This window comes from Zingiber officinale, chromosome 8A, assembly GCF_018446385.1.
Source record: "Zingiber officinale cultivar Zhangliang chromosome 8A, Zo_v1.1, whole genome shotgun sequence".
NCBI lineage: Eukaryota > Viridiplantae > Streptophyta > Magnoliopsida > Zingiberales > Zingiberaceae > Zingiber > Zingiber officinale.
Window position 1 is genome coordinate 29,395,819 of NC_056000.1, and position 26,206 is coordinate 29,422,024.

At 33.9% G+C, this 26,206-nt stretch overlaps 2 protein-coding genes and 1 pseudogene across 4 annotated transcripts; 1 reads left to right on the plus strand and 2 right to left on the minus strand.

Moving 5' to 3' along the window:
* Positions 1 to 859: 859 nt before the first annotated feature.
* LOC122011394 lies at positions 860 to 1,621 on the minus strand. Its single transcript, XM_042567784.1, has one exon. The coding sequence runs from the start codon at positions 1,475 to 1,477 to the stop codon at positions 968 to 970; it is 510 nt and encodes a 169-aa protein (XP_042423718.1). The 5' UTR covers positions 1,478 to 1,621; the 3' UTR covers positions 860 to 967.
* Positions 1,622 to 5,511: 3,890 nt separating this feature from the next.
* LOC122010650 lies at positions 5,512 to 9,246 on the plus strand (annotated as a pseudogene).
* Positions 8,155 to 13,073, minus strand: LOC122008242 (cytochrome b-c1 complex subunit 9, mitochondrial-like). 3 transcript variants are annotated; one of them, XR_006119237.1, is made up of 5 exons: positions 12,900 to 13,073; positions 12,555 to 12,602; positions 10,665 to 10,750; positions 8,547 to 8,813; positions 8,155 to 8,464 (listed from the first exon to the last, which is right to left on the minus strand). XR_006119237.1 is itself a non-coding variant. In XM_042563904.1 (3 exons), exons 1-3 carry the CDS (start codon positions 13,032 to 13,034, stop codon positions 10,703 to 10,705), a joined length of 231 nt encoding a protein of 76 aa, XP_042419838.1. In that variant the 5' UTR covers positions 13,035 to 13,073; the 3' UTR covers positions 10,469 to 10,702. The 3 variants fall into 3 exon arrangements, 1 of the variants encoding a protein (XP_042419838.1); XR_006119236.1 differs by having other exon boundaries at positions 8,547 to 8,816; XM_042563904.1 differs by lacking the exons at positions 8,155 to 8,464; positions 8,547 to 8,813 and having other exon boundaries at positions 10,469 to 10,750.
* Between the last annotated feature and the right edge of the window lie 13,133 nt (positions 13,074 to 26,206).

Sequence of the window (26,206 nt, forward strand, 5' to 3'; positions counted from 1 at the left end):
GGGAATGACTTAGATGAGGTGATTATAATATGAAATGATTTTAATATGAGGTGATCTAAATGGGCATGTCGGGGTGAAAATGAGAAATATGAAAGGGTACATAGGAGTTATGAGTTTGAAACAAAAAATGAAGAAAGGAAAACTATATTATATTTTACGATAGCATATGATCTTATATTAGTTAAAAAAGAGAAGAATACTTAATTATGTTTAAAATAGGAATAATAAATCATAAATTGCTTTCTTATAGTTAGGAATAAGGATAGAAAGATTTGTAAAAATGGTAAGATTATCTTTGAAAAAAGTTTAACGAGGTTAGTATAACATATATTAAATTAATTAAGGATATATACGAAAAAGTTCTATAAAATCGCAGTTAGACTTGCTATGTTATATGGAACTGAGTGTTGAACTATAACTTGAGCAGGTAAGTAAAAGATAAGAATTGAAAAAATGAAGATGTTAAAATGGATATGCGAACGTATGAGGATGGATAAAATAAAAAATAAAAATATTAGGGATACCTTAGAAGGGGATGATATAGTATTTTTCGATGATGTCTAAAGTTTCTTCCTTATTACATAGGTGTCGAGCTCTCGGTGGACAAGGCCTCGAGATGCCTCCTTGGTCGAAAGAGGCGCTTTTGTACATCCTTCTACGGCAAAAAAACTTAAACCTTAAGATTGTTGAAATTATAGTTGTCTATGAACTTATAAGAAAGAGCCTTCCTTCCTTCTCCAGCTAAAAAGGATATCTACTCATAGCAATGGATGATCCTGAAACGTTTCGTCGTTTCTTTAAAATTTAACATATCAAAAAAAAAAAAAAAAAAAAGGGAATTCATGATCTAAAATAGAACTTATCAAAAGATCAATTGATATGGATTAATCCTAGAATATAATTCAAAAAATAATGGTTCATAAAGAAAGTTCCAAGCTTTGCAGTAGAAGTAAACAACTGAGGAATACTAATAAACAGAAACTAAAACATCGTCGGCGGCGGTGGCGGCGCAATCGTGTCCGCAGCGGCAGGTAGGGCACTGCTCGAAGTTGGAAGAGGCGAAGGAAGCCGAGAGGGGGCCGACGTAGAAAAGGAGTTCATCTCCGCTGCTCACCACCTCGTTGATCCCCAACCAGAAGAAGAGAATCTTGACGCTGACCCCTCCGAGGCCTGTCAACGCCCCTGCGCGGACCGTGCCGGAGATCTTCTTGTTGTAATGCAACAGGTAGCCGCCGGAGACCTTGAACTCGCAGTCGCCGCTGAGGTAGACCTCAAAGCGCCCGTCTTGGTTCAAGGAGTAGCCCTGCGCGCCGCGGGGGAGGATCCCTGGCGGGAAGCCGTATTTCTCCAGCATCTCGTAGACCGTCGGTTCATCGGAAGCAAGGGAAGGGGAAAGGGAGAGGAAGAGTAGGAAAGCCAAGAAGGGAGCTTTGCGGATCGAAGAGCCAAAAAGGTGGGATTTTGAGGGTGAATCCATGGAAGGATAAGGATTTGTAGAGGGAGGAGACGGAAAAAAGGGATCTTGTTGATGATTTGTTTTCCAGATTTCGGAATTTGGATCAAGGAGGAGGAGTTCTTGCTTCTTTCTATTTGGCCCGTCTCTTCCTTGACTTTGTAGCCGTCGCAACTAGTCAGCCTACTTCGGCGAAGATTCGATTTTCTGAATTATTTGATTTTAAATGAAAATTTATTTTGACTGAAGTGACCGAGGAGAGAAAGAATAATATTGTAAAATATTATTTTTATTTATTTTAACCTAGCATGTCATACTTTATTCTAAAAAGGAAAAAATTAAGGGCGAAAAAAAAACATTCCTAATTATTCAAAAGTTTTTTAAAAAAAAATTATATATATATATATATATTTTATTTCAGCCTTATTGATATAATATGTTAAAATAAATTATTTTACTTTTTATTTTAATTTGATAAACAAAATTATATATAAAATACTTTATACATATATAATTTTCACCAATTTAATCAATTTTTGGTTTTAATTTAATTAAAATAATTTAATATAGGCATCATCATAGTAATTACTTTAAAATTTAATTTAAAATATTATTAAAATTATTGTACTAGTTAAATAATTTTTAGTAACAGATGTTTAATGGATAATAAATAGTTATTTCACAGTAGAGCTACTATAGTAATTTTAAAATGATTTTGATATATTAATTAAATTTAATAAATTGATCAATAATTTTTAAATATTAAAAATTAGTACTAAAAATTATTTTTTAGTACCTAGTTTTGATCGAGATCTCATATAATATTACTTCATGTCTCAAACATGCGTATCACCCTGAGAAGACGTTTTTACTATTGCTGCAGCATAACATTTCAATTTTACTCAATATAAAAGATTATATTATAGCAGTTGTAATTAATAACTATTATAAACACTTCCACTCTAACATTCTAATCAATATTAATAAATTATATTGTAGCAACTTCCATTTATCAATATTATATTATTTTAGCACTTCAATTCTCATAAACACTAATAATAACACTTCAATTTTTATCAGCATTAATAATACTATGTTGTAACTATAATTCATAATTTTTATAATATAGTTCAATATTATATTATAATAGTTACAAAATAAAAACTATTACAATTATAGTTATAGAATAATGAAATGCACAGGAAATAATTTTAAGAAAATATTCAGAGATAGACATATAAATTCATGATCCACTATAATTTTATTTTTTGGACTTTATCGTTTTATATGTCTATCCTTAAACATTTCTTCGAGATTATTTTTTTTACATATCATTTAAATAATAAGCATTTCAACCCACTTTTGAATTTTATTTATTTAAATTAAGTTGGATCCAGTTATTATAATATATTATAATAATTAATATATGATTTAATAGTGCTGAGTATAAATATTTTTTGAGTTTATTTTAAAGCATGTTGTTTATTATTATTATTTTTTAAAAAAATATTTTTATTATTATTATTATTTTTTAAATTATTAGTTGTCTATTAATCTTGAAATTGATCTGACTTATTAAAATTTTCCATTCACCATTAGAATATCAAAGATGCTAGTAATGATTTATTCAAATGATCTGCTATTTTTTGGACTACAATTCATTTGTAACTAAATTTAAAATTTAAAATTCTTTGAATTTATATTTAAAAATCTAACTACTACATAATCCGTGGATAAGCACGTTGCCTTTTAATGAAAGTGATAATTATATTGGTATTATAATTATAAAGGTATTTCGAAATAGTATAGCTTGTCTCAGGGTGCCATGATTAAATTTTCTAGTGATATACCAAATATTTGGAGTTCGAAACTTAACTAGGTGCGTGTCAATTCCCTCTCTAATCGATATTTCCCTTCACCCTGATTACCCCTCCAAAACCTACCCCACAAGCATTAGAAGGGAAATAAATCCTATGGATCATTTTAACCTAGCAAAGTCAAACCTACCTAACAAGCATTAGAAGGGAAATAAATCCTATGGATCATTTTAACCTAGCAAAGTCAAACCTACCTAACAAGCATTAGAAGGGAAATAAATCCTATGGATCATTTTAACCTAGCAAAGTCAAACCTACCCCACAAGCATTAGAAGGGAAATAAATGATATGGATCATCTTAACCTAACAAAATCACATATAAAATCCTTTTATATGGGGGACATATACACTAGCAATCATTCTCTCCTCTCTTATTACAAAAGACGTTCTTGGTCTCTTTTTCTTAATGTTGTAAACAAGCCGAATCGAGATTTGGGGTGTTCAAGCTTATTTCATAAGATAACTGAGCCGAGCCAAGTTTAAAATGAACCAAATTTTTGAAATGAGTGTTCAAGCTTGGCTTGGTTTATTTTTTATGAGCTTGAGTTTGTTTAAAACTTGACTTGAGCTTGGTTCGTTTAGATGTTATCAAGCTCTCAATTCAAGCTTGGTTTGAGCTTGGTTTAAGCTTGGCTTGAGTTTGGTTTGAGCTTGGTTCGTTTAGATGTTATCAAACTCTCAATTCAAGATTGTTTGATTGTTTGAAACTTTTAATTATTTGATTAGTTATTAAGATTGATAATTTAAATTTATTTATTTATTTATTTTATTTTATTATTTATTTAGCATATTGAAAAGAGATTTGTTATTGTTCACGAACATTGTTCACAAACGTTAACGAGCTGAACACATATATGTTCAAGCTTATTTATTTAGCTTAACGAGTTGTTCAAATTTGTTTGTTTAATTAATCTAATGTATATTGAACGAACATAAACAAGCTCTTACCAAGCCGAACATCAAACTTGTTCATGAACGTTTGGTTCATTTACAGCCCTACTTTTCCTCACTTTTTTTATTCTTCGGCAAGAAAAAAAAAGAGAAAATTTTCATTCATTATATTTTATATTAATTTTTTAAACATCAAGTTAATTTTTTATTATATAAATTTTAAAATGATTATCTTAGAATAGATTAAAAAATTTTGTAGTTAGGAATCTTGAAATTTTTAAAAATATCAAATATTCTTGATGGTTTAGATTTATTTTTTAAATCAAATATTTTTTAAAAAAATAATAAATTTGAAATTAAATACACTTACAGATATTAAATTTTATATAAAATAAATTTTAATTAAAATGAATAATGTTTAAAAATTAAATAATTGCAATTTTATTAATTTTAAAAAAATATGAATATATAATTTTATTAATAATTTACTTTTCAAAAAAGAATTTAAAAAATATATTTTTAAAATAAAATATTTTAAAAAAATTGTCAAAAACCTCTGAAAGAGTTGGAGACCGCCTGATCCGCCTCGATGACCTTCTAGGGAGATGAGCATATGAGAAATGGTAAGTTCGATGAATCAACAACACTAGGGCTGTAAACAAGTCGAGTTGAGTAGACCTAAGCTGAGATTAAAATGAATCAAATTTTTGAAATGATGGTTCAATTTTGACTTGGTTTATTTTCTTTTAGCTTGAATTTATTCAAATTTGAACTTGGTCCGAGCTTGGTTTGAGTTTGATTCATTTAGATGTTCTTGAACTCTCAATTTAAGCTTGTTTGATTGTTTGAAATTTTTATTTATTCGATTGATTATTTTATTATTTATTTAAGATATTGAAAAAAAATTTATTAATAAATATAGTTAGTAAATATTATTTATAAATGTTATTTATGAATATTATTTATAAATATTAATAAGTTGAATATATATATATTTTCAAATTTGTTTGTTTAATTTAATGAATTATTTAAATATATTTATTTAATTAATTATATATATATATATATATATATATATATATATATATATATATATATATATATATTAAATAAATAATTTTATTAAATCGAATATCAAATTTATTTACATAAGTTTAATAACTTATTGTCCATCTGGATAGAATATTTATATATATATATTTTAAAAAATTGATGATTTTTGTGGATGTGGATGTGGATGTGGATGTGGATAGGATCGAAGTCGAACTTATCCGAGAAACCCTCCACGGCTTCACTTCGCCGCCTCCGTTTGTTTCAAGGTCACATTTCCATTTTTAGCCATTGTATCAACAGAACTAATCCGATCATTGTCTCCGCCTTTCACTCTGCTCTATTCATCCCGGAATGAAGATTATCAGTCAACTGCGTTGGGGAAAGTTCCACCGCGAGACGAGCGAACGTCAAAGTATCTTTGACATCCCTGGTTTTTCCGTTTTGCTCCTCGTGATTCCCTTGTCTAGGTTGGATATTGGTTCGGCTCCCCCCTGACCCCCACGGTTGGCTCCCTCTGTGGTTTGACGAGCTAGGGTTCTGTTCTCGATCGCATTTTCTTCTGTGTTTGATCTCATAAAGGTAGTAGCGTTTTGCTAGGGCTTTCAAAACTGTCGAGATCATTGAATTTATTCTCCCCGGACGAGCATTCGTCCTCGATGTCAAGACATTCTTGATTGAAGAAACTTTTGGCGCTGCAAAAGTTCGATTTTTGGCGTATTCTTTGAGATTTGGGAGGAGTCGATTGTTTCTCCGTTTGTTGTTTCCCACTTTCTTCCAGACTAGAAGCTAGAAACCAAGTTTTAAGATCGAACTGCGTGACACCATACAGTGCATTATTAATTTTTTGGCAAATGGAAATAAGATAGAGATCCTCCTATTGTTTCTGCTTATGGGCTGCCTTTGTTCCAAGGGCGAGCTTGAAGATGAAGTTGTGGCTACAATCTTTACTTCAACACTTAATGGAAGCCATGGAAGTGTTAAATTGTTATCCAAGCAACATGAGAATTCGAACACCGGCTCCTCTGGCTCCTTGGAGAAAGAAGAAAAAAAGATTTCACAGTCGCCCAGAGTTTCAGCCATGTTGGAGAGCACAAGAGACGAGTCACTGCTGATGTTGGAGCACATAAAAAAGGACCAAACGCTAGAGGTTCTCACGATATGGCAGATGGTTTGGGAATCGGTAGTGTGCCCAATGGGCTTGCAGGGGAGCAAGTTGCGGCAGGATGGCCTTCTTGGCTTGCAGATGTTGCTGGGGAAGCAATAAATGGGTGGTTACCTAGGAGAGGTGAATCATTTGAGAAATTAGATAAGGTTCGAGTTATTTTTATCCACCTATACTTTTGAATTCCCATGTATTCCTTAGGTTGAATTTGTCTTTCTTTTTTCTTGTTTCTTTTTTTTTGTTATAATTTGTTTACTTATTTGTTTTTACTGCCAGCATATCTATCTAGCATTTAACTGTCGTTTCATCAATATGCGTCTCACATGGTTTAGCTCCTGCAGAATTAATGCCATTAATTGATAGTGTCATATTTTAGAAGGCGAAGATTGTACTATGTAGTTTGCTTTGCTCTTTCATGATGGTAATTGAAGTTCTTGGATGGTCATTGTTGAATTATTGTATGTCAGATTGGAGAAGGAACTTATAGTCATGTTTTTAGAGCCCGTGATCTTGAGACCAATAAAGTTGTTGTTATCAAGAATGAGATTTGCTAATATGGATCTTGAAAGTGTCCGCTTTATGGTGAGGGAAATCCATGTTCTACGCAGACTTGATCACCCAAATGTCATAAAACTTGAAGGAATAATTACGTCACGGAAGTCTTGCAACTTGTATCTCATATTTGAATATATGGAGCATGATCTAGCTGGACTTGCAGCAAGATCTAGTTTCAGATTCACTGAACCGCAGGTAGTTTGATATAGCAATTATATCTAGTCTTGGAATATTTCTCATATAATTCGTCTGATATCAACTTCAGATAAAGTGTTATGTGAAGCAGCTGCTGGAAGGTCTTCATCACTGTCATAGTCGTGGGATCTTGCATCGAGATATAAAAAGCTCAAATTTATTAGTCAACAACAATGGCATACTCAGAATAGCAGATTTTGGCCTGCAACATTATTCACTGGTGACCAAGGACAGCAGTTAACAAGTCGTGTGGTAACCTTGTGGTATAGGCCTCCTGAGCTTTGCTCGGTGCTACGGAGTATGGTGCTGCTGTTGATTTGTGGAGCTCTGGTTGCATCCTCGCAGAATTATTTGCTGGGAGGCCAATCATGCCTGGAAGAACTGAGGTATGCTTATTTTCTTCATTTGATTGATTGTTTGGCAAAAATTGGACAATATCAAATGCAGAAATCTACCTTGAAATATTAAACTTTCTATATAAAATCGCTTTTAGATAAATGCTTTGATTTGAATTGTTCATGGTTGAACCATTTAGGTGGAACAACTACATAAGATCTTCAAGCTCTGTGGTTCACCTTCAGAAGAGTACTGGGAGAAATCAAAGCTGCCCCATGCGACCATATTCAAACCTCAGCATCAGTACAGGCACTGCTTTGCTGATACCTTCAAAGATTTCCCGCCGTCGACTTTGTCTCTCCTTGGTTTCTTCTTGCTATTGAACCAGAGAAAAGGGGAACAGCTGCCACATCGCTCCAAAGTGAAGTGAGTTAGGACTCTTTATCTATAGTGAATTGTAAATGGATATTAAAACTTTCATATGCCTTGAATATTTTCATAACTTTTCAGTTCTTCTCAACAATGCCGATTGCCTGTGACCCTTCAAGTTTGCCTAAATATCCTCCAAGCAAAGAGTATGATGCAAAACTTCAAGATGAGGCTAGGAGGTATGCATTCTTACACACTACTCAGAATAGTTAAATCTCTTCTGTTTGTACTAAGTGAAAATACAAGCATGATTCATTTTTGAAGTTTTACAGACAGAGCAGCTGAACGATCATCTGAATCTGTCAGAACACACAACTGGGATTCAAGAGCAACGCCAGCCCCAGAAGTGCAGGTAATATCGCATTCACGCATTTGATGATCTACTTCTAACTCTTCTTTCTTTTACATCTTTCAGCATGATAAGGCTAACCAGGCACTAGTTAGGCTCCGGTTCACATTTTTTAGGCCTAAAGCTGACACTTCTCCTTCGTTCAAAATATTGTGTAGAACCCACTGGGAAATGCAAATCCAAAAAGCATCAGCGGGAAATACAATAAACAAGATGGCGAAGGTTCTGGGTTCCTAATGGAACTACCTGGAGGACCATTACACAATGTCTTCTCTCATGCTGGCATGCACCCTAATGCATTTGATTCTACATGGACGAAGAGGAGCCAAGAACCACTCAGTCATGCTTCGAGCCGGACATATAGCTCAATGAGGGTTTCAAACGACCCTCAGTTAAGGACACAGATGTTGTGTCGGCCTAACCAAAGTGGTGCTGATTTCTCTGGCATCTCAGACTCATTTGCAGCGAGAGGCAATGCTGGCTCCAAAGGAAATCGGCTTGATGGAGGTGAACCTGCTGAACATAAGAAAGAGGACATAGTCATAGCCAAGGAACAGGCACAAGTAAGTACTGAGCTTAAATTCCAAGTAAAATTAAGTCTTTGTTTCTTGGTTGATGATGGCTTTAGCTCTTTTGATGATGTTGAAATGGACGATGCAGGTATATGGAAATAGAATACCAAGAATTCATTACTCCGGTCCATTGATGCCGTCAGGTGGAAATGTCGAAGACATGCTTAAGGAACACGAGAGACATATCCAACAGGCTGTGCGCAAATCACGGAAGAACTTCTGAGGAGCTTCATGAAATGGCCTTGCTCCATTATAGACTAAAATATGGCAGTGTAGTAGATTTGTAATTTGTAGTTGTTGGTTTCAGAGCATGTGCATTCATCAGCTGAGAAGGAAGTCTTTTATTTATTTATATTTATAATTTAGATTTTTAATTCTTTGAATCAATTAATCTGGGAGGGACAAAGAAGGTCTTCTAATAATAAGCAATCGAGGAGCGAGATGTTTTAATTTTACAAAAATTAAAATATTTGAGAACCTCTATAATCCAAAAAAAATTCAATAAAACCATTTTTCAGAACGACCTTTACAAGAATTCACGTTCACGGAAGAAATTAAATAATTCAAACAAAAATTCCGAGTAAGATTGGAAGATCACGAACCCGAGCAAAAAATGATGGCTTCTTCGCAAAATTTTGGTCTATTTGGTTGGAACGAAACCGATGAAACTAAGGATTTTGTGGAGAATGCAGAACTTAGCTGAGTGAATAAATAATGAGTGAATTGAAGGAGTTATATAAACATAACTAAATTCTGTGGATTTGTTTAGACTTTGAAGGAGTTATATACAAGCCAAACATTCAGGTTCATCCGATCAGGCAAATTAGTTCGGGCACAGTAAATGAACTGGGTGAGTTAGGCAAACCATAACAACTGGACACTGAAATCAAACACAATGAACTATCCCAAGGTCAGTGTGGATTCCCTTTCCCCCTTTTATTTTTTAAGTAATTGAGGTATTTAGTTTTTATAATACTAGCCAATAGAGCCCCACGGAAATTTTCTATCTACTATGAAGATAAATTCAAATAATTCAAACTCCTCTAATATAATGTATTGAACCATCCTTGCCTAAAGAACCCGTCTCACCACTTAATCCTTCATTCCTTCCGGCCAGTCATAGCCTACCTGATTAAATTATTAGAGCAAAAAGCCCACTATTGCCAATCCCACAACAAAATATAAACAGATAAATTACAAGAGATATTTTGCCCTAATACTGTAACCTTTTACATAAAAAATCAGACACCCAACTAAACATTTTACACACTGAAAATTAATCCCAACATCTATTAGAGCAAAGATCCATGCAAATATCGCATGTCCATGGAAACTCCTTAAAAGCCAGTGATGAAACACTAAGGAGATGTTTGGTTGTTGGATTTGGGAATGAGGGAATGGAATAATAGTAAAAGATAGTGTTTGGATTGTGGGTTTGAGAATGACATTTTGAGAATGATTACTAGATTTATGGGAATCAACCAAACCCATATAACTTGATGGGTTTCATCACTTTCATTTCCATTCCTATTCCCATTCCACCCTACTATCAAACCCATACCCATAGTGAATCCCATCATTTAACCAAACACCCCCTAATTCTAATACCAATCACTTCATTTGAGGAACGTAACCGTCACTTTGTCAAACAAGAAAAACATGAAAAAAGGAAAAGAGGAAAAAAAAAAAAAAAGTAGATAAACTGTTTCAATAACAAAGTTATCCAGAGTATTCTGGAAATTGACTTATGCATACGAAGACAAGCTTATTTGAAAAAGGTTGGAATACAAACTTCTGCGTATTTGAAAAAGAATTGATTCAGTATGGATATCATTCTGACTGCCTTTGTCCCAATACTGGAATATCTTCGTATCTCTTCTGTATTAACAAATCGAAGATATAATCAGTAATTTTACAATTAGAATAAGTTTTCATGTTCTGATTCATAATATCAGTGTGATAATTGGAGAAATTTTGTGATCAAGTAGCAAACGTGCTTCCAGGACAGAAACCAATTCAATTGAATAGCCAATACTTCTAAAAGGTTGGAATATTTCATAAGGTAGCAAGCTAAGAATGATTTAACAGTTGCAAAAGAATGCACAGAAAAAATCAACACAGAGAATAAAAATTATGTCCTCTTGATCATGAACGGCCAAAATTACAACAGTAATTTGCTACTGTTTTAAATTCAAAGCTCGGGCACTCATTACTCAGAGTTGCTGATGGGTACAAAACATGTGTTTAATTCAAAGAATTATGCAAGAATGGATCCCCTCAAGTATTTCATTCAACATGAGTTAGTAAAACTATCAGGCTTACAAAAGAAATCAAACTATCTTTATATAAATTTGTAAATAATATAGTTCCTTGCAAATCATAGCAAGGTGGGGAAATCCAGATATCTATTCAGACTACTATTCTATCCAAAGGAAAGCATTCGACAGAATTTTATTAGAATTATGAATATTTTACCTAGTTACAACCTCATTTTTTGGTGAAAATGCATTCAAGGTGCTCTAAACATGCAACACCACAATGACATATGCAGAATTATATATCTGCATATAATCAACACAATAGAACAAGGACTTAACATGATTATAAGTTCACAAGTTTGAGATTTTATCTGATAGCATATCAGATTTTCTTTGAACAAGAGCATTACAAGAATCGATTCAGGTCCTTATGGACAAGCTCAAGTATTCTTCTTTTCATCCATGGCACTAAAAGGCAATGGGCAAATGTCTTTCAGGTTCATGAATAATTATATGCAGACCACTCTTAAAGCTAGGTTAAGCAATCTATTTGTGATGGTGCAAGCACTAATTTTTTAGTGTGATCCTCAAAATTTTACTATTCTCATTTCACCCTGGAGGAATTTCTAGCTTAAATTAAATACAATCTGAATCTCTTTTAAGTTGTTGAATTTGTTGACAATCGACTTTTCATTTGTCAGTTCACTCAAAGATCATTAATGTATATCCCTTTCATCCCCATTTAGTGTAGTAGGATTAATTCCTCACTCATCTAGCGTGCAGTTGCATTAATTCTTTACTTGTCTGGCACTATTGCATCTAAACGTGCATACACAACAACATCAATATTTATGTCGACCATCCCTGCCTACTGTGAATTGCTCAGTCGCTAGCATTATTTCATCAGCAGTGCATACATTTGTCACATTGGCACCCACATGCATCATAATCTTAGGAGCACCCAAGGTGGAAGACATTTTTGAACGTTCAGATTTATCTGGGAAAAAAAAACACCTTTTTGGTATAAAGTATCATGGGGGTGACTACCTATTAAGCCCTTTAGTCATGCTTGTGGTTTATATTCTGATACTAAATACCATTTCTTCTCTCATTGTAAATACAAACATTATAACATATTTGTTATATTACACAGATACAGATTTTTTTTCCTATCAAAATTGGAAGGCCAGTTGCTTGCATAGAAGAACAATAATTGTTATACAAACAAGATCCTTTTCTATTTGACTCCACAGCTTGTTCATTTTAGCTCCGCTAGAAATATAAAAATGAAGGGGTTCCGTTGTGACCATCGAGTTAGACTCAAAGCTTTATGACATTGGCAAATATGAATGATTCGCAAAGAGTACTCTAATACGTGCACACAACTAGCATACACAAGATAGAATCAAGTTGAGATACATTACCCCAACATTATTGTATTCCCAAAGCCTGTGAACACCATAGTCAACGACCTGCAATTGGAGTCAAGTTTACTAGATAAGTCTAACGAACTCATAAATTTCAAACTTCACAGCGAAAATCACCATGAAAAAACAATTATGCGAAAGACAATGTCTCTACCAAAATTTCTAAAGGTTTGTTCTTTCTCGATACGAGTTAACCTAATCAAAAAGTTGGACATTTATTCTCACCGAAATGACCAAGCATGACGATTGGACGACATAAACGCAAAATTCGATATCCATAGAAAAAACAAGATGTCAATAATCGCGGGAAGGATAGTGGAGAAGAAGAATGAGACACCGCACCCGTTCTCCGACAAAGGCTCCAGCGACAATGAACGTGACATAGACGGAATTGCGGCGCATCAGAACGCGATATAGCCCCTCCCACAACCCACCACCACCTCTCCTCGCTGCCGATGCCGTTGCCGCCGCCGCCATTAGTTGAGTAGATTTCTACGTTCTTCCAAACCTCGGGGAAGCTAGGGTTCGTGAAATAAGAACAGCCATCGACAGTAATATTGCCAAATCAAAGACTTATTGGGCCTAATGGACCATAGAAGCCCAATCTCGTAACGGATTAAGCCCAAAATTAATTGGTAAAAAAAATGGTGTTTTAAAAAGGAATTATGGATTAAAAATCAAATTTAATTTTAAATTAGACAAAGAAATAATTTCTAAATATTTGAATTGCAAGATTTCAATGAATAAAAAAAATAAGGGAAGAACAAGACAATTTAGGAATTCATACATCTCCAGGATATTATGGTGTTATCCACTTTAAACCTAAGATCTCATTATTTTATTTTTGGACTCTATTTAAAAAGCCTGATTCCAATAAAGATATTTTCATCCATTCTAAATCCATAATATTTTCTATGTCTTTCCAATATAGAACCTTAATTGTATTTCTGACAATCCTCTACTCAAATAAAGAATTACTATTACTCTGATGGTATGAGTCTCCTAACAAGCATTCGATTACTTTTGATGTACTCTAGGCTTTCTCATAAGCATCTGGTCATCTTGACTTGCATTGGGTCTTCCCGTAAGTATCTGGTTACTCTTGACCTGCTTCGGATTTCACTGCAAACATTCGGTCATCCTAACCTGATTTAGGTCTCCCTGTAAACATCTGGTCATCCTGACCTACTTCGGACCTCCTCTCAACTTCTTTCAAGGTCATCCCACATGACATCCGGTCTGGACCATAGCTTTGATACCATTTGTTGGGACCGAAAAGATTCACATATATCTACAGTAGTATGATATTGTCCACTTTGGGCATAAGTCTTTATGGTTTTATTTTTCAGCTTTACCCAAAAGACCTTATTTCAATAGAAATATCTTCATTATTTTAAATCCATGATGTTTTTCATGTCTTTTCAATGCGGACTTTAATTATATTCCCAACACCAACCATATACAACCTCAACATCTCTTTTTCAAAACACCACCATTAGGGAAGTAAAAAAAAAAATAGTAATAGAGAAGAACATACTTGGACTTCTTACAACCTTAGAAATTCACATGACTTAAAATAAGTGTAATACGAACTTTCTAGGTCGATCAATGAGTTTCAGTTAAAATCTACTAATGAATTTAGACATGTTTGATTAGATTTATTTTAGGTCCTATGGATTTCTGAGGTTGCAAGAGATCTAATGGTGTCCTTCATTGTTTATTTTAACTTATTCGAAAGTGCTAAAATGTAAAATATCAACTAAAATTTCATATTGAACCCGATATGATTCATATCGGGCCATGTGGACTAAGAAGATGAAAAAAATCAATTTTTTCAAAACCACTCCACCACCACTTGGGAAGCGAAAAATATTATTGGAAGGTATATTAATTTGGACTTTTCACAATCTCATAAATTTGCATAATCATAATTCTCTCTAGGTCAATCAATCAATGAATTTCAATCAAAATCTATTTATTGACTTAGAGATAAGATTGTGTCCATTTTAGATTTTGTGGGTTTATGATGTTATCAAAAGTTAAAATATATTTTCCATTATTATTTTGCTCTTTCCTGGAGGTTTAAAAAAATATATTTGAGTTAATAAAAATTAATAGATGAGAAATAGAGGAAGAAAGATTGTGGCGTAAAAGAGTTAACAATTGAGGAAGAAAGATTTACTTTTTGTGAACAGAGAGAGAGAGAGAAAGTGGTAAAAGGTGATATCGTTCGTCTCCAGTGCCCCCATCGTACCATGCTCAAGGTCTTCACGAGGGAGGTAAATCACGGTAACTGGAGAAGTTAGTGCACAGTGGGAAGAGGTGTACAGGGATCAAGAAATTACACTCTGACTATCCCGCGGTTTAAATCCACGCTCTCAAGTGGTAAGTTTCTACGTACTAACTGTTCCAGATAGTTTCATGGGGCAAAACAAAATCAGAGAGAGAGAGAAAGAGAGAGAGATATGTTGAGATTGCATGTGATTTATAGGAGGAATAAAATGGAAAGACTAAATAAATTAATATAATAATTACAAAAGTGTGATATAACTTTCTAATCGATTAAAAAAGTTAAGTGGCCATTTGATAAATTGTCGGAAGAACCATGTTTATATAAAATATTTGTTTTTTCATATTTTTTGTTTGCTAGGCTACTCCTATCATGCGTGAAAAATCATCACCTTAACTAGTCCATTTAATTAAGATCTAGTGCATTGAATCTGCATGTCTGTCCACGCCTAAGCTACTCCTATCACACGTGAATAAGCGTCACTGGTGGAGTCTTATCATCTGTTACCGATAAAAGAATCTCTTGATCGATCTAGGATATTTAAGCGATGATATATATGAGTCTATTTAATTTATGGACATATATATAAGTTTTAAAAATAATTATATTTTAAATAGTACATAATATCCACGAAACCATAACTATTATCCCATATGAATATTTTAATTTTGATCGACACTAATAATAGTATATTGTAATAGTTTTAATTCATAATTATTATAATATGTACATCTCATCTTTGATTAATATTGTATTGTAATATGTTTAGGGTTGACGTAGTTGGTACTTTGAGTATTTACTCTAATAGATCTTAGAGTCAATTCCTAGCTCTTTCATATAAAGGATCACTGTGTTAGAATAAAATATCTCCCGTGATTATTTATATGCATTTTATCGGGGGTTGATGGTACTGAATCATTTAGGGTGAAGAATATCATGCTTTATTCTAATATTAAGTCGTAATATTAATTATGAGTGGTAACTGTTATAATATAGATAATTTATTTTTATCAATATTAATTAATATTATATTTTAATAATTATAATCATACCCGCTACATTGTTGTTGATACGGTATGTTGTGAACGATCTCAAAAATAATGTGGGATTAATAATCAAAATAATGTAGCATTCAGGGTCATCTCAAGGTTCTATGAGGCCCTAGGCCAAAAAAATTTAGATCTTTCATAATGTTTTTTTTTTTAAATTTCTCACATTTTTTTATTCGGACTTGGGACCGACAACGGTGAGTTTAAATTTGTTTTTTCTAAAATAAAATATTAATTTAAAAATAGATTTTTATATAAAATTTAGTTTCTAACTTTTTTTTAATGTAAAATTATTAATTAAATCTTTATATTCAAGTTTTGATAATAACTTTTTTTAATTGATAAAATTGCTAGATTATTTAATCTTTTTTGAGACAAATATAAATAAGATTTTATAATTTTAATTTTAAAAAACTTCTTTCGGCTGAAGTTACACTATAATTAATAATATTATATAAGTTATCCATGTATTAGGAAAAAAATTTAATTTTTTTATAAAGTTCAATACCTCAGGTGAGGGTTTTAATTATGGATTTATTATTTCTTTTAAAACTTTTAATTCTAAAAATAAATCTAAACTATAAATACCAAAAAACATGTCACGTGTTAAAAAGTTTTCAAGATTTAAACATTTTATTTTTTAAAAAATCATCATCAAGTAATTTTAACTTTTCTACGTCATATAAAAAATTAAAATTATCTTCATATAATTTAAATTATTCAACTCTACTTTATTATTCAAATCTACTTTGAAGTGAAGAAATAACATGGTCAATAATATAAATAAAGTAATTAATTTTAAAAAATTCTTCAGGTGAACGCTTCACCTCATTAATTTTATTCTCATTAAATCATTTATTTCTTTTAATTACACATTTTTCATGAAATTTTGGTTCTATCTTTATTTTATTTGCAATCTCTTTGGCAGAAATCACAGCAGATATGAATCCATTTTCTCTATAATCATTAAAAAAAGAAACAAGATATTTTAACTGATCTAATAAAATAATAATGTCCATATCTTTATATTGTAAAAATTTACTAACAGTACTGCAAATAATATATATGCCAAACAACTATACCTAATAAAAATTCAAAATTTTCAAACTCATATGTTGTTAAAGAATTTGCTTCACTTTTTATTTTAGGATCATCACTAGTTTATGCAAGTTTATATAAATCTTCTCTTATCTGTGGAGTTTGATATTTTATTGCTTTAACGCTTTCAAGATGACTTTCCCAATGTGTTTGTGATAATGGTTTAAGAGTTAAATTAAAAACATAGTCTTATAAAATTTTCCATCTTTTTGTAGAAGAAGAAAATAATGAGTAAATACGTTGTATCAACAACAACAACCAAGCATTTTCCCACTAGGTGGGGTCGGCTGTATGAATCCTTTTACGTCATTGAGCTCTATCTCCTATTATATTATCATCTATATTCAAATAAATTTTATCTTGTTTTATTGTTGCTAACCAAGTTTTTTTTTGTCTTCCTCTTCCTCGTTTGATATGTATGTTTATCATAGTTTCACATCGCCTAACTGGAGCATTTATTGGTCGTCTAAGTACATGTTCGTACCATCTTAAACGTGTCTCTCGGAGTTTTTCCTCAATAGATGCAACTTCGACTTTCTCTCTAATGCTCTCATTTCTTATTTTGTCCATCCTCGTATGCCCACACATCCACCTTAACATCCTCATCTCTGCAAGTCTCATCTTCTGCTCATGTGCTCGAGTCATATGCCAACATTCAGCTCCATATAACATAGCAGATCTAACTGTGGTTTTATAGAACTTACCTTTAAGTTTAAGAGGTACTTTACGGTCACATAAAACACTCGACGCTCCCCTCCATTTCACCCATCCTTCTTGTATTCTATATAAGACATCTCTCTCAATCCCTTCATCATTTTGCAAAAATGATCCTAAATATTTAAATCTCTCGGAGTAAATACGTTGTATCCCACCAAAAAATGTTATAGCGCTAGGATAAGAATTAGCCATATCACATAGTACTAAATTAAGACTGTGATAATCACATGGTGTATAAAAAGCTCTAGAATTTATATCTAACAATCTCTTTTGTACGTCTTATTGTTACCTTTCATATTAGCCTCATTATCATATCCTTGTCCTCTTATGTTATTTACATCCAGTTCAATTTTCTTTATTATATTAATAAGTGTATCAAAAAGACCTTTTCTTGATGTACCATCTATTTTGATTGGACTTGTTAAAATATTTACACATCTTAATATAAGATAAATTTATTCTTGACGACTTACAATGGGAGTACAATAAGTATAATTGAAAAGTATTTTACTTCTTTTATTTTTTAATTATAATATTGTTTACTTCTTTTCCTAATATATTTATTAACTCATTTTGTATATTATGACCAAGATAATGATTATGAATTTTACCATTTTGAATACATTTATGATGTTCTTGCAGATCAAATTCTGCAATCATTTCAATTAAACCTAAAAAATTTCCATTGTTATCTTGATAAAATTTCTCATTTGTACCATGAAATGTCAAATTATTTTTTACAAGATTTTCAACTATAGATAATTCTTATTAATACATTCTTCCAATGTTCTTTTTCATTATTTATTTTTTTTTGTAAATTTTGATCAATGGTTTTATTTTTAAGCAATCTCATTTCAATATCAAACCAAATATTCATATTTATAATATGTTCACTATTTGTTTCATAACTTTTAAGCTTGACACTAAGATTTTTTCAATCTTAATATCCTTTGTTTGCTAATTGAATTATAATTGATTTTTGACTAAATAATTTATAATAAAAAAATATTTTGTCTAATTCTTTTGAATATATTAACCATTTTCTATCATGTTTTCCATTTAGCAATTTTTGATAATGAATTATAGAAAAATGTCTAGAATTTTCATCATTTTGAAAAGAAATATTGATTTATCTAATTGGACCCTATTCAACTAATAAATCTATTAAATTCGTATTTATATTTTTTCATTGTGCTAGATCATATATATATTTTGAATAATAGTTTCATCAATATTATTAAAAAAATTATCTTCATGATCTATTAAGCTGTCTTTTTTTCTTCTGAATTACAATTATTTTCTTCATTAATATTAATTTTTGATGAATTTGATTTGTGATCATTAGAAAGTTCTTGATAGATTTCTTTTTTTCCTAAAATATTATCTTTAGATAAAAATTCTATTAGTTTTTCATTTAAATTTTTAATTGTATTATTTTCTAAGTTTTGATTTTGATTATTAATAATAAATCTATCATATGCACCTTTCTAAGATTGAATAAATTCTTCTATATCCAAAATCATATTTTTTTCACAGACATATTTATATTAAAATAATAATAAAAAAGAAAATATAAGTGTTGGAACAATCTAGTGTGACCCTAGGTTTTGATGTTTAGGCAAATATTTAAGTTATGTTTATTGTTGTATTTGATATGTATTGTGAGTGTGCAGGATACAGGTACAATAAGGAGAGTCCAAGTGTAATGTTGACAAAGGAGGAAAGTCACAGGGTGAGTCTTGGCAATGTAAGTCCAAGTATGACTTGGCAATGGATAAAGTCTCAGAGGCACGACCTCTTGGCAAAGGAAGACGCGACAACAATGATAAGGCCGATGGAAATTCCAGAAGGTAAGACGTGAAGGATGGGGAGACATCCGAGGGACATGAGGCTGATGGAGGAGGCTAGAAGGCTAGGTCTAGGTTGTACGAGAAAGGATGAGTGCATGAGAGACTACACTCATGGTAAAATTCTAGTGTTACTATAGCAATACTGTAGCAGTCGACTGGTATTTTCATCAGTCGACTGGTAGCTGACCGTTGGCTTATAACGGTCGAATTTCACTTAGGACCGGTCAATTGGTGGCTGTACCAGTCGACTAGTGGCAGGAAACATAGCTAGGTGTTTCCTCTCGAGCTCTATTAAAGAGAGCTCGGGGTGCTTGTGTTGGAATGTATACTAAAATCCTAACTTTTGTATAAACATTTACTTAGAAATAAGAATCATATTGGTCAAATATCTACATTTATAAGTTAAGTATAGTTGTTGGATTAATTTATATTGTAGATAACATGGTGTGTGGTGTCACACACGGAAGATCATGTTATCAATTCCTTATAAATTATAAACAGTAGCTCACGACTAAGATGGAAAGGAACAAACCATTGGAATAGTCGTAGTGTAATTAGGTATTAGTTTATCTTGACTGATAAATTACACTAGTACACTCTGAGTATATTGAGCAGGACTATTTAAGGTAAGTTCTTTTTATACTGACTTAATAAAAGAACAAGACCTTAGTTATTATAGAAGTGTGTTCTCTTAATCCTAATATAATAACAAACACATATATTTAGTATTTATTTCTTTGACTTATCAAAGGGTGAGATTTAGCTCGATGAATCAATAGGCCCAATAAGTTGGGAAATGATATTACTTATAGTGTGTGTTGTTGATTATAGAAGGAAACTGTGTCATAGTAATCTAGGTTGATAATGTCCCCAAGAGGAGCTCATAAGGATTGTCATGTTAAACCCTGCAGGTGGACTTAGTCCAACACGACAATAAGGTTGAGTGGTACTACTCTTGGACTAAGATATTAATTAAAGTGAGTTGTCAGTAACTCAATTAATTAGTGGACATCCAACATCTTAAACACAAGGAGATTAACACACTCATAATAAGAAGGAGCCCAAAATGTAATTTGAGATTAGTGCGGTAGTTCAATAATAATTCTTTAGTGGAATGAATTATTATTGATGAAATTAAGTTGGGTGTTCGGGGCAAACACGGGAAGCTTAATTTCATCGGGAGACCAAAACCAATTCCTCCTCTCGGTCACTATCGTAGTATCTTATTAATAAAGTATTATACTCACCTATACTCACCTTTATACCCATCTTAAGGTGGCCGGCCAAGCAAGCTTGAAACCTAAGCTTGGGCTGGCCAAGCAAATAGGATGAGCCAAGTTGTGTGGTCGGCCCTAGCTTGAATCCAAGCTTAGTGTGGCCGACCACATTAAATTAAAAAGGATTTTATTTTTTAAATCTTTCTTATGTGGATATCATGATTTTAAAAGAGAGTTTAAAATTTAAATCTTTCCTTTTATAGCTTTCTACAAAAGATTAAGTGAAAGATTTGATATCTTTCCTTATTTGTAGATTGAAAGGAATATTTTAATTTTTGATAAAATTTTTCTTTTATGAAACTATTTTCATGATTTTAAAAGAGAGTTTTAAAATTAAAATTTTCCTATTATAGTTTCTACAAAAGATTAATAAAAGATTTGATATCTTTCCTTATTTGTAGATTGAGAGGAAGATTTTAATTTTAAAGATAACTTTCCTTTTTGGAAATCATTCACATGTTTTAATAGAGAGATTTTAATTTATAAAATTTCCTTTTATAACCAACCATGAAAGGAAAAATTAATAGAGAAATTTTTATTTAAAAAATTTCCGGAAACAAATTAGGAAGTTTTAATTCTTGTGATTAAAACTTTCCTAACTTGGAGAATTAGAGGTGGCCGACCACTTTAATAAAAGAAAAGGAAATTATTTTTTATCAATTAAATTTTCCTTTTCATGGCAAAGAAAATAAGGAAGTTTTTATTAAAACTTTCTTTATTTGCTAAGACCAAGGATTATAAAAGAGAGGGAGGGGGTGCCTTAACAAAAGGAACTCTCTTCTATTCCTCTCCTCTCTTCCTTGGTATGGCCGACCCTCTTATTCTCCCTTTTCCTTTTTCTTTCTTCTCCTTGGCCAAACCTCATCATCTCTTGGAGCTTGGAAGGTGACCGGATTTTGCTAGGAGAAGAAGGAGGGAAAGGAGGCTTTGTTTCTAGCATCCCTTGGAGCTTAGTGGTGGTGGCCGAAACTTGCTATATCTTGGAGAAATTTGCTTGGTCGAAACTTGGAAGAAGGAAGAAGAAGGGCTTGGGTAGTTCTCATCTTGGAAGATCGTCGCCCATACGACGTCCGAGATAAGAATAGGAATACGGTAGAAGATCAAGAGGTTGTTGCATACAAAGAAAGGTATAACTAGTAATTATTTTTCGCATCATACTAGTTTTTCTTTGTATGAATTCCAAACACAAGAGACTAGAGATTCTAGATGTTCAGATTTGTTTCGAATTTGTGTTTCTTTTATTTTTCGATCTTGTGATTTGATTGTTATTTTTGGTTAAACCTAGAGTTATATAAGGAAATTAAATATTGAATTTTGTTAAGAGGCTTTGTCGAGGCAGTGGTGGATGTTCCCATACCTAAGAAGGCCAAGTGTCTCGCCATGTTTGACCTGGGAGTTGATTTCCGAAATAAATATTTAATTGAATTTGTAACATAGGTGGATTTGGATCTATAATGTTAAGTATCATTTACGATCCAAGTCTAAACCTCTAAGAATAGATAAGTTAAATTTGGAATCAATAATGTTAAGTTCTGTTTGCGATTCTGAATTTAATTTCTAAAAAACACAATAGGTTGTTATGAAAGGTTTAGGACTTGTACAAAATTTTTGTACAGGGGAACCAGTATGATATTCCTAGGACCAACCAACAGCTTGGCCATGGTTGACGAAAATAGAGGTGGTTAACCCCCTATAAGAGTCTCCAAGGTCTTCTTGAGTGATCAAGAGCTTGTGCGAGTTTGTGGTGAGGTTTTTCCACCCACAAGGAGCTACTTGAGCTAGCCGGAAGTTTTCTAGGGAGTCATCCACCGACGGATCGGGATCGTCCACCTTACGGATAGCTGTGGAGTAGGAGCATCATCTCTGAACCACATTAACCAACGTGTTAGATTTGCCTTCTTTTGTTAGTGTTTGTCTTACATTTCCGCTGTACGTATTAACCATTCTAGGAAGCGACGTTTTGGGTGAGACGCTATTCACCCCCCTCTAGCGGCATCAAGGTCCCAACAATTGGTATCCGAGCAAGGTGAGATCTTCATTAGACTAATCACCAAAGGAGCAACTGCTAAATATAGACAAAATAGAGTCAAAAGGTCCACTAGGATGGGACATCCGGATCTCACCTCTATACGAGTGCGAGGACTTCGACTATTAGAGGAAGCGCTTGGAGACTTGGGTCCAAATGGATTGGAACCAATGGATTGTGTTCGAGGAACCGTTTGAAGCTCTAACTGATAAGAAGGGAAAGCACCTCCAGCCTCGGTATTGGTTCAAAGAGCAAAGGGAGCAATCGGAGGTGGACAAGGAGGTAACTAGGATTTTGATTAATTTATTACCTCTTAATTTGGTATTGAATGTAGGTGAATACAAGAATGCAAGTGACCTTTGGAAAAAGATAATTGCATTTCATGAGAGTCCTACACAAGTCCAAGAAGTGGAGGAGCCCAAGGAGAAGGGCTCATTAGTCCAAGAGGAGAAGAACCAATTGGATGTTGACATGTGCTCAACATCCGAGGAGGAGAAGGAAGATGAGGAGGTATCATCCACATCTTCAAGGGAGGAAGAAGTGGAACCGTCCACATCATCAAGTGAAGAGGAAGAAGAGCAATCTAAGGAAGATGAAATCTTGGAAGCTCAACTCTCCATCTCAACTACCAAGAAGAGCACAAAGGACCACATCAAATGCTTTGAGTGTGGTAAGATGGAGTATTACAAGAGTAGGTGTCCTTCACTCAAGAAGATAAAGGAAGTAAACCCGAAACTCACTAAAGTTAATTTAGAAACTAATATGAGTTGTAGGAAGAAGAAAGAGAAGAAACACATTAGGTGCTTTACATGTAGTGAGTGGGGTCATTACCACACAAAGTGCCCAAGGAGAGGAGAGCTCAAGAAATTGGCTCACTTGAAGAAATGGGAAAATAAGAGGAGCTCAAGTCAAGGAGGAGCTTCAAAGGTAAAAGGGAAGGTAATCCCTATTTTAAAGTTTAATCCAAGCTCTAACTCTTATATGCTTGTTAGAAATAATGTAGATTATGTAACCAAGCGCAATCATGGTAAACTCACTAAAGTTAATTTAGAAACTAATGTGAGTTGTAGGAAGAAGAAAGAGAAGAAGCACATTAGGTGCTTTATATGTAGTGAGTGGGGTCACTACCACACAAAGTGCCCAAGGAGAGGAGAGCTCAAGAAATTGGCTCACTTGAAGAAATGGGAAAAGAAGAGGAGCTCAAGTCAAGAAGGAGTTTCAAAGGTAAAAAGGAAGGTAATCCCTATTTTAAAGTTTAATCCAAGCTCTAACTCTTATATGCTTGTTAGAAATAATGTAGATTTTGTAACCAAGTGCAATCATGGATTTAGGTACAATGATAGGAATAAGATTAATGTAGGTGATAACCCTAGGAGACATATTCATGCTAAATCTAGTAAGGGTGGACCTAATAAGACCCAAACCATTTTGCTTAAGGGAAGGAAAGTGGGTGAAAACTAAGCATAAATCCTAAGAAGGGAGACATATTGTTGGTGCAATATCCCTCAGGTCAAGGTTGACCTGGGTAACCAAGCTGAGTCTTGGTTTGGGTTTAGATGTTTGACAATAAGATATTGATTGAAGAAAAGTCAAGTAGGTCAAGGTTGACTGGATACTTGACTGGGAAGTCCTAACTGGGATGTTAGGCAAAATGAAAGTCCTGGTAAGTGAAGCCAGGCAGAAGAAAAGTCCTGGTGAGTGAAGCCAGGCAGAAGAAAAGTCCTGGTGAGTGAAGCCAGGCAGAAGGAAGTCCTAGTGAGTGAAGCTAGGCAGATGGAAATCCTGGTGAGTGAAGCCAGGTGAAAGTCCTAGTGAGTGAAGCTAGGCAGATGGAAATCCTGGTGAATGAAGCCAGGTGAAAGTCCTAGTGAGTGAAGCTAGGCAGATGGAAATCCTGGTGAGTGAAGCCAGGTGAAAGTCCTAGTGAGTGAAGCTAGGCAGATGGAAAATCCTAGTGAGTGAAGCTAGGTGAAAGTCCTGGTGAGTGAAGCCAGGCAAAGGAAAATCCAGATGGATCAAGGATGATCGGACATCTGGTGCTGAAAAGTCCAAGTAGGTCAAAGGGATTGACCGGATACTTGGCATGAAAGAAAAGTCCAAGTAGGTCAAAGGATTGACCGGATACTTGGCACAGAGAAAAGTCCAAGTGGGTCAAAGGGATTGACCGGACACTTGGTAAGGGAGTCCTAGCAGGTCAAGGGAGTGACTAGATGCTAGACATGACATATCAACAGTCAAGGTTGACCGGATGTTGGTTTGGGAGGTTTAGGACTTGGTTTTGGACAAAACCATCTTTGGATCGATCCGTGGATCGATTCAGATCTGATCGATCGGTGGATCGATCCGGCCATTCCGAACCACGGATCGATCCGTGGATCGATCGAGGTCCCAATCGATCGCTGGATCGATTGGGAGGCAGTCGAATAGCCGGATCGATCCGTGGATCGATCCAGGCGCGTTTCCAGAGCACAGAGGCGCTCTGGATCGATCCGTGGATCGATCCAAAGCCTCCCCGATCGATTGGGAACATTCGAATCGATCGGGATCCGACTGTTGGCGTCGTTTATAGCTGCAGGCGTGCGATGGCTTCGGCATCTCTTTACGAACTCTTCTCAGATTCATTCCAGCTCCTCCACAGCTCTCTACAAGCACGTGATCGCCAGTTCTTGAAGGTTCTTGGAGGCTTTCCAAGTCAAGAGGCGGATCTATTGCAAGAGGAAGAAGTTAGGGTTAGGGTTTTTACGGCACATCTTGTAAGCTTTTGCTTAACTTGTATTTCCCTTTCTTCTTCTTGTATTGAGAGTGTTGTAGGGCTTCTCCGCCTTTGGTAGTTACCATAAAGGAGTGTTATTCATAGTGGAGGGTGTGTGCGTTGGTGTGGATCCTTGGATTAGTCACCTCTTGTGAGGTGGATACCAAGTAAAATCCTAGTGTTAGCGTGTTTGTGTTTGTTTCTGTATTTTCCGCTGCACATCCAAGAAGAAACAAGCAATGAAGAGCACCGAGCGAACGCGACGAGCTATTCACCCCCCCCTCTAGCTACTTTTGGTCCTAACAAGTGGTATCAGAGCGAGGTTGCTCTTCACCGGAATCATCGCCGGAAGGGTCAAGCATATCAAGAAAAGCTAGAGGGTGAAGAAGTTGGAGCAAATTCATCAAAGTCAAAGAATTCAAGAAGCTCAACTTCAAGATGCAATTCCAAGATGGACTTGGATTTGATACAAGGGTGGCTCCACCATACACTTCTACAAGTTTCGATTCTTGGAAATCAAGAATCGAAAATTTTCTTATGATGGAGATAGAGCAATGGTTTGCTCTAATGGAAGGCTTCAAAGCTCCAAC